This window comes from Anomaloglossus baeobatrachus, chromosome 3 (genome assembly GCF_048569485.1).
Source record: "Anomaloglossus baeobatrachus isolate aAnoBae1 chromosome 3, aAnoBae1.hap1, whole genome shotgun sequence".
Classification (NCBI taxonomy): Eukaryota; Metazoa; Chordata; class Amphibia; order Anura; family Aromobatidae; genus Anomaloglossus; species Anomaloglossus baeobatrachus.
Window position 1 is genome coordinate 362,285,683 of NC_134355.1, and position 15,309 is coordinate 362,300,991.

A 15,309-nucleotide genomic window follows, 5' to 3' on the forward strand; every position below is an offset into this window, starting at 1 on the left:
ATAAGGCAATGATGGTCTGTAAACAATAGGATCTTAGGTCCTTTCCTTTTCTGTGCTTTCCACTAACAGCCTAAAACCAGGAAGTAACTTAAACTAGTTGTCCCACAAAGTTCATTTTAATCATTAGATCTTGGAATAATAATAATTTCCACAATTGGATGTCTTTAAAATAATGTTCCTGTGCTGATATAATCTTATACACACAGTGTTGAGCAAAAGGGTAACAATGTTTTGAACTTCTGATTTTCTAGCTTAATATCTCACCATCCACTACAGCTATGAGCGTGAGACTACCTTCATTATACAGACAATCATCTTGGCTATCTCATATATAAATTTTGAATTGCCACTATTTAGCATATGATTATAGTTATGCAGATTATTGTCATGTTACTGCAATGCTACTGTTTTGGTCCTGGTCAACAAGTCGGCTTATCACAAGGTCTATCAGTTCTGGTGCGACAAAGACGACCATGGAGGTGACTCGTATTCTTCGCAATAATGAGATCACGGACAAGCTCCGTGCGATGCACATTATACAGGTCTGGAATAGTGGCCCTAAAAGATGTGAAGAAACCTCTACTTCAATATCATCATAAGAAGCGTTAGTTCAAGTTTGCAAAGAGGTTTTAAAACTTGAAAGTAGAGGAATGGAAACGGGTGATTTGGAGCGATGAGACGAAAGTCATTAGACTAAGGTCTGATGGATGCAAATGTACCTGGAAGAAACTAGAAAAAGTGGGGCTAACGAATCGAGAAATTGAAGGAACTGTCAAGTTCAGTGGAGGAAGCCTGATGAGAATGGGTTGCTTAAGCCAAAGACGTTGGATACTTGACCAGGACTGATGGTGGTCTCAATGCTGAACTGCATGTGAGTATACCACAAGATGAGTTACTTTGTACACTCAAGTACTATGAGTTTGAAAGGATGACATAGTAATCCAGCAGGAAAATGAACCAAAATATACGTCAAAATAGGTGATGAAATGGTTCAATGACAATGAAGTAGAGGTGTTGTATTGGCCCCCACAATACCCAGACTTCAACTCAGTTGAACCTTTTACTGGTAGAGTTGAAAAAAAAGCTGTATACGTACCTAAGTGAGTTGAGTTGTATGCACAGATATTGGGAATGTGTAGACGAGACCTTGGATCAGATTTCGGTCGAGACATGTTTGAATCAGATCGAGAGCAAGTCCAAAAGGATTCAGTCAGTGTTGAAAGCCAAAAGTAGATTTACAAAATAATAACAAAACAGTAACAATGCAGTGACATGACAAGAATCTGCATAACTAATCATATGCTAAATAGTTGCAAGTCAAATTTATACTGTATATGACATAGCCAAGATGATTATCTATAAAATGAAGGTAGTCTCACACTCAAAGCTGTAGTGGATAATACGGAGCCTGAAAATGGAAAGTTTAAAACATTGTTACCCTTTTGCTTGTCAGTTTGTGTCCCTGCTATGTACCGTGTAACGGTTATTTCTGAACGTGCCCGAAACATGGTCTGATCATACCACATCTCCTAGGCCGGGGGAGGAAGTAAGAAGGTATACAGACATTACAGCATGGAATCACAAATTATTCTTGGTAAAACATTTTTTAAAAACAGGCAGGGAAATGTTTTACCTCATAAAAAGAATCAGCTGTGATCAGCATCCACCCCTTACCAGATGCTGTGTATGTTCAGACTATTTTTCTTTATGGTCAGCCAAGGCCACCGCACAGTACACAGCAGGGACACATATATAAGATTATCTCAGCACATGAACATTTTTTCAAACAAATCAAATTGTGGAACTTATTATTATTATTCCCAGATCTATTGACTGAAAGCAACTTTAACTTCTCTTACAATGGGCTGTTCCCAATAGTTTAAGAGATATTCTCAATTCCAAAATGTTATCCCAATATGTAAGAGGTGTAATAATAAAAATAATAATAATAATATTAGCAAATACTTCCAATTAAAAATGTAGTATAGTTCTTCTGATATAGCCATGTCTCTTACCTCATATGCACAGCATTGCATCTTAGATATCCATGGTTATAACCAAGAGCAACTAACTCTCACTATATGAATGGACGTAACCATGGATACCTAAGCTGCAATGCCCTGCACATGAGGTAAGAGACATGGCTCTATCAGGTAAACTATACTACATTTCTAATTGGAACTATGCAGTTCAAACTGCAGCCTTTTTGTTGCAGAACTTTGGTCAAAAACTCAGCTTTGCAGGGCAAAACCCAAATGGCAAAAACAAAAACATGACAATTGTTTTTGCCATTTGGGTTTTGCACTGCAAAGCTGAGTTTTTGACCAAAGTTCTGCAACAAAAAGGCTGCAGTTTGAACTGCATAGTGCGGACAAGAAAACCAAATTCCCATAGACTTTGCTTGAAAAGCAGAACACAACCATTTTGGCATTAAACGCTGCAGTTGAAAAAGCAGGTAAAAAGCAGGTAAAAAGCAAAGTGCGCACATAGCTTTAAGGCTATGTGCAGACAGTGCTTTTTGCTGGTTTCTTTGCATGTTTTTTTCATTGTTTTTTTTTTTTTCCAAATTTAATAAAAAGCTGCTTTTTACAGTTCCAGCAAAACCTATGAGTTTCCAAAGTTCTCATGCACACAGACACTGATTGAAATGGCAAAAGGCTGCGTTTTTGTCAATTCTTTCTGCGTTTTTGCTGCTTTTTTTTTTCCAATATTGAAAGCAATGTAGATTGAAAAAATGCACCTGCATTTTTGCTGTGTTTTTCCTGCTTTTTTGGTCAATAAAACTAACTTAATTTAAACATGTACTGTAGACAAACGACATGAAAAACGCAGCAAAAAAACGCAGCTTTTTTTACTGCCAAGGGATCAGGTTTTGTTGCAAAAAAAAGACCCCAAAAATGCCCTGTGTGAACATAACCTAAGAGGCTGCAAGCTAGGATTGGAAGCACCGAACTGATAGAGCTGAGCACAAAGTAAAGTAGCTGTAATGATCTGAAGTCTGCCATTGTGAATAAGACTCAAACAGCGGGGTTACCAACAGGACATGACTTCAAGGACAAAGTCAGACAACTGAAGCAAAAACAACAATCTTTATTAGTTCAAAGAGGAACAATATCAATAGAAATTAACAGTCATGATCAGAAACAGCCCCCAAGAACCTGGCCGAGATGATGCTCTGAACGTCTGGCAGCAAACACGCCTTGTGAGAATCGTCTTTGGAAGTGTGGAATTGCTTATACATGTAAATAATATCTGAATAACATCATTTATGAAGAATCAGAAAATTGATGGTGCATTTGTGGCGCCCTGGACAAGCCAAGACGTCACAGGTACTACACCAACACACCCCACACCCCGGTCAGGCACACCTAAGTCAAACAGAAATCCTTGTTGCCTCCCTCCCTCCATGGGCTGATGTTCACACCAGGGGGTGGGCCAGGCGGTTGGTCCCACCCACCGAGGAGTTCACAGTCCTGGAGGCGGGAAAAGCAGAGCAGATTAGTTTGGAAGTGGAGAAGTGAGGTGGTAAGAGAGCAGTCTGAAGTTGGTCCGGGTGTGTGGCCCGGACGGAACAGCAAGGTTGGCAGACGGTGGTGACCGTCTGCAGGAGAGGCCTATTGGAGCTAGCCGTAAGGACCATGGACGGGCGGTGGCCCGGCGGTACCGGACCGGTATGCAAAGAGAAGCCAGCACCAACCGGCAGGGCTTACGGACCCCGACAAGGCTAGGAGTCGCCGCTGAAATTGTCAAATCCGTTAGCGAAGGGAACCTCCGGGGTTTCCCAGCAGCCAAGTCCCGATAGAAGGCAACAGTCCAACCGTTAGAGGGAAACACAGTCACCGCCAAGGCTACAGTTCCCAGGGCCAGAGCCTGCGGGCAAAAGGGGCTCCTTCAGCACATATCCAAGCTGGGGAGCGGGTTACCAGTGGGAACCCATTGGAACCGTCTACACTACACAGGTGCAGGGAAAGGCAGTCACCATCAACCTACCGGGAGGAGAAACACCGCAGCCGTCTGTGGGACCTGTCCATCCAGCCGTTTGTTTTACCAGAGACTTTGTGTTCATGATTGGCTGAGTGAGTACCACCGTGCCGTGCGGCACAGCGCTGCCCCCGCGACCCTGCACCTCACTAGGCCCCATAACCCACCTGCCATCCATCCCTACCCCATCACCGGGCCCCGGGACAACCAACCCCCTACCCACGGAGGGGTGAACCAACAACCAAGCTGTTCCCTGTCATCGCTCCCGGGATCCCCGTCCAGAGCAGCGGTGGTGTCACCAATCTCACCACAACCGTGGGTGCCGTCACGGACAATAAATCCCCAAAACCAAACCCCTTTTCACTCACGGGCGAGGAACGCCGCTCGAGTCCCCGTAATCCGGCCCACCGCTCGAGCCACCACCGAGCAGCAGCAGCCGGACCCGAGCAGTGGGTGAGCGCAGCGTCCCCTCCTCCACCCGCGACACATTTATAAGTCATGAAGATTTCTTACAGTATAGCGATCTCTCCCTTAGGCCTGTTTCACACGTCTGTAATTCTGGTACGTATGTGCTAGTTTTTATACGTACCAGAATCACTGACATATGCAGACCCATTCTAATTAATGGGTCTGCTCACACATCAGTGATTTTTCACTGACCATGTCTCCGTGCGGCATACACGTATGTCCATGAATGTCACATGGAGACATGCCCGTTTTTTTCTGGCATCACTGATGTCCCATGGACCACATTATGGTGTGATCCATGAAACACATACCAGAAAAACATGAACATTGAAAATAAAAAAAACATTTTTAACTCACCTGTCTCCAGCCTCTGCTGCCTCTGCTTCAGAGACGGCTCATTACTGCATGCATATTGATGTATGCAGCCACAGCCGACCCAGAAGTAGTTGCAGTGGAGGTCAGCGCAGTCTGGAAACACAGCAGAGCCGGATAGATCAGCACCACGGACAGCAGGAGCAGGGACACGTGAGTATAAGTCCATGTGCAATCACGGAGTACGGATCACATATCATGATTTGCACATTGACAACCGTGTGCCGTGAATCACGGCACAAGGAGGGACATATGCGTTTTTTACACTCCAGTGAAAAACGTCTGTGTTTTTCACTGACATGTGAAACAGGCCTTATGGACACCATCCATGCTCTGTTATTCAACTGGGTAAATTCCCACATTTTCATTGTGTTAGAAAAGAGCACAGGCCAGACTTACTGAGGTCTTTAAATGGGTTACAATATCACAAAATGAGAGGCATTAGTAAGGAGCTTTTAGAGGCTTTGCAGAAGGCTCTTCAGAGGAAAATGCAAAGTTCTCTGGATTACGCTATGAACATAGATTTACGAAGAATGTCTGTACTAACTAATGACAAAAATGTCCCCAACAAGACCTATACCATGTAATCATTTAATCTTTTGTTGGTTTGTTCATTACAGTAAACCACAAAGGCACAGAAGGGAGGTACAAGAAGAGACGCACAAGCAAGGCAGGTATGCGAATGTCTTTAATGTCTACTTTTACGGGGGTTTATGGATAGGTTGTAGTGTCTGATGTATGTCTGTCTGAGATGCCTATAATGTCTGCAGGTAATGTACTAGTATGGATTGTACACTAACAAAGAAACTAAACAAAGTCTACTAAACTTAGAAAAAGAGCAAGTGTGTAATTCCACATACAGAGGCATTGCAACCCATGGATACCATATAAGCAATGTGATAAATATTACCAAATATATGATATTGAATATAAAAGGAATGAAATCCTTGTGTTCACTTTTAAGACTAATGTATCAATGCCCTCATCTCAAGCACAAGGATTGTTTTTAATGTGATTTAATTATGTTGCTTGGAGAATAGTGAGACCTCTCTTTTGGATCATGTCAGTTACACATGTAGCTTTTAAGGTTTTTTTAGTTTTGTAGGCACGTTGCATTTTTAAAGATGGATGCATGTCCTGTTAGTGACATTTTCTGCAGTTTTTCCTTATTGATGTTAAAGGATGTGTATATATATATATATATATATATATATATATATATATATATATATACACACATATATATATACTGTATACTGCTCAAAAAAATAAAGGGAACACCAAAATCCAAAATCCTTGTTTAAGTGTTCCCTTTACTGTTTTGAGCAGTATATATGTGAAGTATATATATGAAGTATATATGAAGTATATTGAGCAGTATATGCAGTATATGAAGGTATATGCAAAAAGATGCATTTATATCTTTTTGCATGAGAACATATTTCATGTTGAATGTGATATAGTCATACATTTCTCCATAGAAGTTGGCATTTCAAATTTAGTAGAGCTGCTTTAGACATATTAATTTAAAGGAACATTATATTTCTTTTCAGAGAACATTACTGTATTTTGGTTGCTTTTTAGTCATTTTATGTTATCTGGTACTTGTGTTGCAAAATTCGTCCCCGAGCATTGCCCAAGAGGCCATGTGCATTAGGCTCAGTGGTGTGCATGAAACCTTAAAGAAGCACTCCTACTAAAAATTTTATTCAATAAATGTGTGTATATAGAGGGTGAAATAAGTATTGAACTCGACACTAATTTCCTAAGTAATTACAGTGGGTACGGAAAGTATTCAGACCTCTTTAAACTTTTCACTCTTTGTTTCATTGCAGTCATTTTTTTTTCTTGTTAATGTATACTCTGCACCCCATCTTGACAAGAAAAAACAGAAATATAGACATTTTTGCAAATTTATTAAACAAGAAAAACTGAAATATCACATGGTCATAAGTATTCAGACCCTTTGCTCAGTATTGAGTAGAAGCACCCTTTTGACCTAGTACACCTGCCACCACCATGTTTCACTGTTGGGATTGTATTGGGCAGATGATGAGCAGTGCTTGGTTTTCTACACGCATACCGCTTAGAATTATCACTAAAAAGTTCTATGTTCATCTCATCAGACCAAAGAATCTTATTTCTCATAGTCTTTGAGTCTTTCATATGTTTTTTTTGCAAACTCTATGCGCGCTTTCATATGTCTTACACTGAGGAGAGGCTTCCATTAGGCCACTCTGCCATAAAGGCCCGACTGGTGCAGTGATAGTTGACTTTGTGGAACTTTCTCCCATCTACTGCATCTCTGGAGTTCAGCCACAGTGATCTTGGGGTTCTTCTTTACCTCTCTCACCAAGGCTCTTCTCCCACGATTGCTCAGTTTGGCTGGACGGTCAGGTCTAGGAAGAGTTCTGGTGATCCCAAACCACCTGTCTCTGAGCTTCTAGGGCAGTTTCTTTCATCTCATGATTCTCATTTGGTCTGACATACACTGTGAGCTGAGATGTCTTATATAGACAGGTGTGTACCTTTCCAAATCAAGTCCTATCAGTTTAATTAAACACAGCTGGACTCGAATGAAGGAGTAGAACCATCTCAAGGAGGATCACAAGGAAATGGACAGCATGCGATGGGTGTTTGGGCAAAGGGTCTGAATATGACCATGTGATATTTCAGTTTTTCTTGTTTACTAAATTTGCAAACATTTCTACATTTCTAGTTTTTTTTACTGTCAAGATGAGGTGCAGAGTGTACATTAATGAGAAAAAAAATGACTTTTTTGACTTTACCAAATGGGGGGGAGGAGAGAGAGAGAGCGAGCACCCTGTGGCAGAATACCGCACCCGCGGCAAAAACCACGGTAATAACGCACTTGCAGTATTGCCGCGGTTTTGCAGCTGTATTACTGCGGTTTTGCCGCGATTTTTCTGCGGGTTGGTACCTGTGGGTTTTTTACCATTATCATTGGCAAAAAACGCAGGTACCTGCGGTAAAGAAGTGACATGCACATTAATTACGCAGCGGAAAATCCGCGGGTAAATCCGCAGGCATAAAAAAACACAGTGTACGCACAGCATTTTTTTAGACCCATAGGTTTTGATGGGGAATGACTGCAGAAATGTTAGAAATTTTAGAAAGTTTTCTGCAGCAAATCCACGGTAAAATCCGCGGTAAATCCGCAGCATGCACACATGGCCTTAATGTGATTAAAGGGAATCTGTCAGCAGCTCTTTTGCTACCTCATCTAAGAGCAGCATGAGGTAGGCAAAGAGATTCTGAATCCAACAATGTATCACTTAGATTACTGAGTGCAACCATTCTGATAAAATCAAAGATTTTAGTTTTAGCTTATAAAGCTGCTCCCGCCCACACCAGGCTTTCAGTGTACATTTCCATAGTCAAAGATCACTATGTCATACGGTGCTTGACTCTAAACTCACTGAGTGTCATGGCAGCATCAGACACTGTTCAGACTACAGACTATGACACTCCTCACTATGCTTTCTCTGGTGCTATTGAGTTGCACAGGCAGGCTCAGACGTCGACCAGATGTGTGTTCATTAGTGATCGGACTAGTAGGAGTTAATTTCTGCTAGCATGCTAGTTTTGGATCACATTTGCGGGAGACCTATCAGTTACTACAGCTTTTTGGTAAACCAGCCCATGTACTGTTGTGTTCCTGTAAGGCTGCTTTCACACTACGTTTTTTTAACATGCATCCTGAACAATTTTTTAACGCAAAAACAGATCCAATGCAAATGCGTTTTCATTTCAATGCAGTTGGAATGGACTCGCGTCAACATGCGTTCACCTGCGTTTGCGTGCGTTATAGTGAGGATCCAGCGAGTTGCAGTCTTTTAACATTTTTCAAAAACGCTACTTGTAGCGTTTTTGATCTGCGTCCAAATACTGCAAATTGCTGGATCCTGACTATACTGCATGCAAACTTATGTGAACGCTGGCATGCTGATAGACAGGATCCTGCTTGCTCTACTGAGCATGCACAGAAACCAGCCTCGGGTGATCAGTCCCTCTCTCCCCCACCCTCTCTGTCTTTCTCCCCCTCCCTCTGTCTCTCTCCCCCTCCCTCTCTCCCCTCCCTCTCCCTCTCCTCTCTCTCTCCCCTGCCTGAGAGCTGCGGACACTCGTAACCAAATAAATAAAATAAATAAGTAAATATCGGGTAACCAAGCAAAGCGCTTCTCTTAGTTACCCGATGTTTACGTTAGTTACGTGTGCAGGAAGCAGGCAGCCTGGCTCCTAGCAGCTGCAGATGCTTGTAACCAAGGTAAATATCAGGTATCCAAGCAAGTTACCCGATGTTTACCTTGGTTATGAGCCTCCGCAGCTGTCAGATGCCGACTCCCAGTCCCAGTCTATCACGTTCAGTTCCACTGACTCCCGATCACATGACTCCAATGTCCGCCCATAAACTTAAAGTGACAAAATCCTGCAAAATAACACATGCGTTTGCATGCGTTTTTTTGCTATAAAAGCAGGATCCGCTTTTACAGCAAAAAAACTTTCATGACGCATGTTAAAAAAACGTAGTGTGAAAGCAGCCTAACTGGTGATTTACTGCGTGTTGCTTGGGTTGCTGTGGAATTCCTCCCTGGTTATTTCCTCCCTGTGCTTTGTTTTCCTCCTTATCATTTGTTGTCTGATAACTCTGTGTGAGTGTGCTGTGTGATAGTTTTTCTATCCCCTATTTGTCTATCATTGTTGGTGTTAACATGCTCCTGTTCCGTCCTCCTCTCCCTGACGAAGGGAAGGAGGGGGTATTTGATCAGGACTGGTCAAGAGCAGGATCAGGCTGGCGACTCAGATATCCTCACCATTAGAGGTATCTCTGAGCCAAATGATAGCCAGGACCCCCCTAGTCTGAGAGCCAGTCTAGGAGCCCTGGTCCCTGCTCTTCCCCAATCACAGTGACACACAGAAGGGGGCAGAGTTAGACTTGAAGCTACATGCTCCTCAATCCGACTAATGATAAAGCTCCTGAAGCTTAAACTAACATTGCAGGTACACAAAAGCACACTTTGCGATAAGAGACACATAGCTGAAATCTCTATGTTAACCATTTCAGCATGCTGTCTAGAGATTACACTGCAAAAACCTGCTGTCAGATTCCCTTTAATACCATGCAATGGCTGTATATACCAGTTGATTGAAAGAATGCATTAGTGCCTCTACCATGTAAAAATGACCTGATTTTGCTGCCAGAACATAGAACAATAGCTGATTTTCTGTTGCCGAGAGGCAAGGGCTCTGTAGCTGATAATATTGCACTTACTAAAATAAAGCACTGGCTAAGCAGTTTACTCCACCGGAGGCATCACGTGCCAGAGTTGCTTCTCTTAGCATCTCTATTTATTCCTGGAATAATGCCAGTTGGCTTTTATTTGGGATATTTTTAATCTAATGCGTAGCTTAGCAGTCTGTCATGAACATATATCTGCATTCCTCGGATTTCATTTATCAGTTTTTAAAATACACATCTCTTATAAACCCTATTTTTTTCCACCTTTTTATATAATTTCCTTCATGCAGCATATCATCTGTAAATAGAAAGCTACATAAGATCTTTGTTTGTTGCAGGCCTCATTCTCACCGGCATATTTTGGTCATTGCATTGCATCAGGATTTGTATTAGCCAAAACTGGTAGTGGGTTTACAAATGCAGAGGGATAGATTTTTACATTATGGCGCTTTGCTATTTATTATCCACTCATAGATGCAGATTACAAAGATTGATGAAAAATTCAATTCTGCCCGAAATATGCCAGTGTGAAATTGGCCGAGAGTAGATATGTTCCTTTACTTCGAAACACCTCAACAGAAAATTGTAGAATACATGTCACTGTTAAATACACTCAGTGACACAATACTGAGCGCTGAAGATACATATTGGAGGATATTTAGATTTATCTAGATTATGATACAAGTGAGTAAGTAGTAAAAGACTGTGGTTTGAAAGACCAGTCCAGTTGACCCTATCTCCCAGTTAAGGAAGATTTCATTCCAGGCAGGTTAATAAGGAAAATTTGCTAAAAATAAAAGTGAAAAGATTCAAATCACAAATGTCATGAAGAGAAGTTGCTGACAAAGATTTTATGCCATAAAGTGTTGACCTGAAGAGGCTCCTGTATTTGTCATATTTGTCTCATTAGGATGGTTTACCCAGTCTCTTGGAGATCTGTGACTATGTGTCGCCCTGGGCAAGCCAGGGGACACAGGTCACAACACCACCACACCCCACACTCCAGGTAGGCACATCACAGCTAACCACAAATCCTTGTTGCCTTCCTCCAGGAGTCTGATGATGCACACCAGGGGGTGGGCCAGGCGGTTGGCTCCGCCCACCAAGGAGCTCACAGCTCTGGAGGCAGGAAGTAACCAGGCAGATGAGCTCAGGAGATAGCTCAGGGAGGAGCAGGAGTGAGGAGCTAAGTGGAGGAGTTAGGAAAGTGAAAGTGAAAGTAGAAAAGGAGGAAAAGCAAGTAAAGTGACAGAAGAGAAAGACAGCCTGAAGGGTCCAGCTTTGTGAGGGCCAGAACAGCAAGGTCAGCAACGGCGATGACTGTCTGGTGGGGGACCGTTTGGAAGTTCCTGGAAGGACCCCGTTGGCTGTGTGCCCGGTGGTCTGGAGCAGTGTTCCGAAGGACAGTCAGCACCAGGGCAGGGGCCTCTCGGACCCCGGCAAGGCTAGGAGTCGCCAGATTTGCCAAATCCGTCAGTGACGGGGACGCAGATCCCCCAACAACCAAGTCCCGATTGAAGGCAACAGCCCAACCCGTATTGGAGAGACACCGCCACCGCCACGGCACCAGTTTCTCAGGGCCAGCGCCTGCGGGCAAAGTGTAGAGCTCCTCCGGCCCAGATTGCAGTCGGGGAGCGGGTAACCGGAGGGAATCCACCGCTACCATCAGTCAACACAGGTGCAAGGAAGAGGGACATCACCGTCACCTACCGGGAGTGCAGGTGCAGCCGTCTGTGGGACCGTCCTACCAGCCGTTGGTTTACCGTACAAACTGTGTCCGTGTGTCAGGCTGAGTGAGTACCATAGTGCCGCAAGGCACAGCGCTGCCCCCGCGTCCCTGCGCCCTCCAGGTCCTACACTTTACATCTCATCACCGGGCCCCGGGATCACCAGCCCCTACCCACGGAGGGGCAACACAACACCTGGCTGCTCCGCATCACCATCCCCGGGACCCCCATACTGAGCAGCGGTGGTGCAATCACCACAACCGTGGGTGGCGTCACGAACTATAACAATTCCCACACCCAACAAACACCCCCCTTTCACTCACGGGCGAGGAGTGTCGCTCGAGAAACCCCGGGATCCGGCCCACAGCTCGAGCCACCAGGAGCAGCTGCCGGACCCGAGCAGAAGGGGTGAGCGCGGTGTGCTGACACCCTCCTCCCCGCCCGCGACAACTTGGCGTCACGAACAGGATCTTACCGCTCTGCCGTCAGGTAGAGGTGCGCCTTGTTACCGCCGGAGGCATCCGGCAGAAAAATTTCAGAAGCCGCCATCTTTGGCGCGAAAAGTTCCCGCTCGAGCGTCTTCTCGAGCAGTAGAGGCGCGAAGGCCAAAACCCCGCCCCGAGAGAGGAGGGGCCGGAAAGAGCTAAGGGGGACGAAATGGCGGCTGGCCGCATGTGAGCGCGGCTGTGGAAGCAGGGACGCCAGGACCCTGCGGCCATTTATTGGTTCCTGGAAGAGGCCGCTGCTAAAGATGCTGAGTCCGACCAACAACACCATGGTCCCCGCGCCCGGCATGGCGGCATGGGTGGAAGTCCGGACCGCCCAGCCAAGCAGCCGTCTGCAGGTCCGCATGCAGCTCCTCCTGGAGGAGTGGGAGGCCGACATGGTGAAAGTGGTGGCTGCTATCTGCAGATGCGAGGTGGAGGAAGATTTGGAGGAACGGGTAAGAGACCCACGTCCCTGTATTCCCGAGGGATCGGCCGCTGCGGCTGAGGGGCCCGGCCTACACCCGTTCACCCTGCTGCCTCTCCCGCTACCCGCGTTAGCTGCTGCTGCCCCGCCACTAGGCCCGCTACCACCACCACCGGTAGCGGTACCCTGCCAATCCGCCCCGGCGGACCGACCTGCAGCAGAAGCTCATGACCACCCTGAACCGCTTCTATGGAAGAAGCCAAAGGCTGAGCCCGTCAGCAAAGATGCAACGGAGGCACGGCGGGGATGCAGCTGCCAGGAGGCAGAGGAGGCCATGTCACAGCGGGGTCCCTCATTACTGAAGGTGCCGGTCGTAGCCGACACGGAGGGACTCTGGCTGGGTCCGTCCCCCGCACACGCTGAACCGGAGCAAACAGAAAGTACTCCCGGCTGGGAGCGGCGGCAACAGCAGCTGCGCAGGGAGATCGATGCCCGAGAGGGGTGTAGAGCGGATGTGCATGCCCGCATGTATATGGAAGAAGATCGCCTGCAGCAAGCTACCATTGGGGTCCAGAGCAGTGCACCATGTGAAGGTGGCACTAGAGCCCCACGAGTGAGAATGGACTGTTAAGCCGCAAAAGGGCAGCGGAGCACCGTTGTCCAGTCCCCGTTGGGACCACCATTTTGTTGTTGAAAAGTTTTGAAAGTTGCAGATGATAAAAATGAAAATTACCGAACAGTAACCTGATTGTCTGCAGTGATTGAACCGGCAGGAGCTGGCACCGTTGTCCCCGTGGGGACCGTTTAAAGTTTAAAATGCATGGGAACTATCCATGGACAAGCCCGTGAACTTGCAGGGCACCACAAACGTTAAGTGGCTTGTAAATATGTTGGGTACCGTTACCGTTTCCGCAATGCCGCCTCCGGAGAGGCAGGTTGGAGGGAGGGCCCTGAGCAGAGCAGGCCAGGGCCCAGCCACCAAAGGAACCGGTGGCCACCCTCTGGAGGGGAAGGACAGATCCCGCTCGGGTAACTTGTGCTGGACTGTGGGTCAAGGGGTGCTGCCTGGGTTTTAGGGGCAGCATCAGGGCCAGGTTGCTTGGGTGGGAGAGAGCGGAAACCGTGACCGTATACCGTTGCAACGTTTAAGTAAATGTGCCTCCCGTCTTGGGAAGAGTTTTGATTAAAAATGTATTTATGTTTTGCTTAACCCTGTTATCCCCTTTTTACAGAAAAATAAAACCGGTGTAGGACGGCAGCCCGCGGACAGTCTGCATTTTGCTAAGGGGGAATGTGTCGCCCTGGGCAAGCCAGGGGACACAGGTCACAACCCCACACTCCAGGTAGGCACATCACAGCTAACCACAAATCCTTGTTGCCTTCCTCCAGGAGTCTGATGATGCACACCAGGGGGTGGGCCAGGCGGTTGGCTCCGCCCACCAAGGAGCTCACAGCTCTGGAGGCAGGAAGTAACCAGGCAGATGAGCTCAGGAGATAGCTCAGGGAGGAGCAGGAGTGAGGAGCTAAGTGGAGGAGTTAGGAAAGTGAAAGTGAAAGTAGAAAAGGAGGAAAAGCAAGTAAAGTGACAGAAGAGAAAGACAGCCTGAAGGGTCCAGCTTTGTGAGGGCCAGAACAGCAAGGTCAGCAACGGCGGTGACTGTCTGGAGGGGGACCGTTTGGAAGTTCCTGGAAGGACCCCGTTGGCTGTGTGCCCGGTGGTCTGGAGCAGTGTTCCGAAGGACAGTCAGCACCAGGGCAGGGGCCTCTCGGACCCCGGCAAGGCTAGGAGTCGCCAGATTTGCCAAATCCGTCAGTGACGGGGACGCAGATCCCCCAACAACCAAGTCCCGATTGAAGGCAACAGCCCAACCCGTATTGGAGAGACACCGCCACCGCCACGGCACCAGTTTCTCAGGGCCAGCGCCTGCGGGCAAAGTGTAGAGCTCCTCCGGCCCAGATTGCAGTCGGGGAGCGGGTAACCGGAGGGAATCCACCGCTACCATCAGTCAACACAGGTGCAAGGAAGAGGGACATCACCGTCACCTATCGGGAGTGCAGGTGCAGCCGTCTGTGGGACCGTCCTACCAGCCGTTGGTTTACCGTACAAACTGTGTCCGTGTGTCAGGCTGAGTGAGTACCATAGTGCCGCAAGGCACAGCGCTGCCCCCGCGTCCCTGCGCCCTCCAGGTCCTACACTTTACATCTCATCACCGGGCCCCGGGATCACCAGCCCCTACCCACGGAGGGGCAACACAACACCTGGCTGCTCCGCATCACCATCCCCGGGACCCCCATACTGAGCAGCGGTGGTGCAATCACCACAACCGTGGGTGGCGTCACGAACTATAACAATTCCCACACCCAACAAACACCCCCCTTTCACTCACGGGCGAGGAGTGTCGCTCGAGAAACCCCGGGATCCGGCCCACAGCTCGAGCCACCAGGAGCAGCTGCCGGACCCGAGCAGAAGGGGTGAGCGCGGTGTGCTGACACCCTCCTCCCCGCCCGCGACAACTACTCACGTTACATGTAGTGAAGTTTTCAGAACTAAACATGTCAGAGCAGCACAAACCTCTAAAACAATTAGGG

General features: G+C 46.8%; 1 protein-coding gene across 1 annotated transcript in view; it reads left to right on the top strand.

Annotated features, from left to right (window-relative positions):
* The window catches only part of LOC142295294 (gamma-aminobutyric acid receptor subunit rho-1-like), a 321,792-nt gene that overhangs the window by 100,016 nt on the left and 206,467 nt on the right, over nucleotides 1-15,309 (top strand). The window contains exon 2 of the mRNA XM_075338408.1: nucleotides 5,442-5,495. Within this exon, the coding sequence (XP_075194523.1) occupies nucleotides 5,442-5,495 (54 nt within the window). The remainder of the gene's footprint in view (nucleotides 1-5,441; nucleotides 5,496-15,309) is intronic.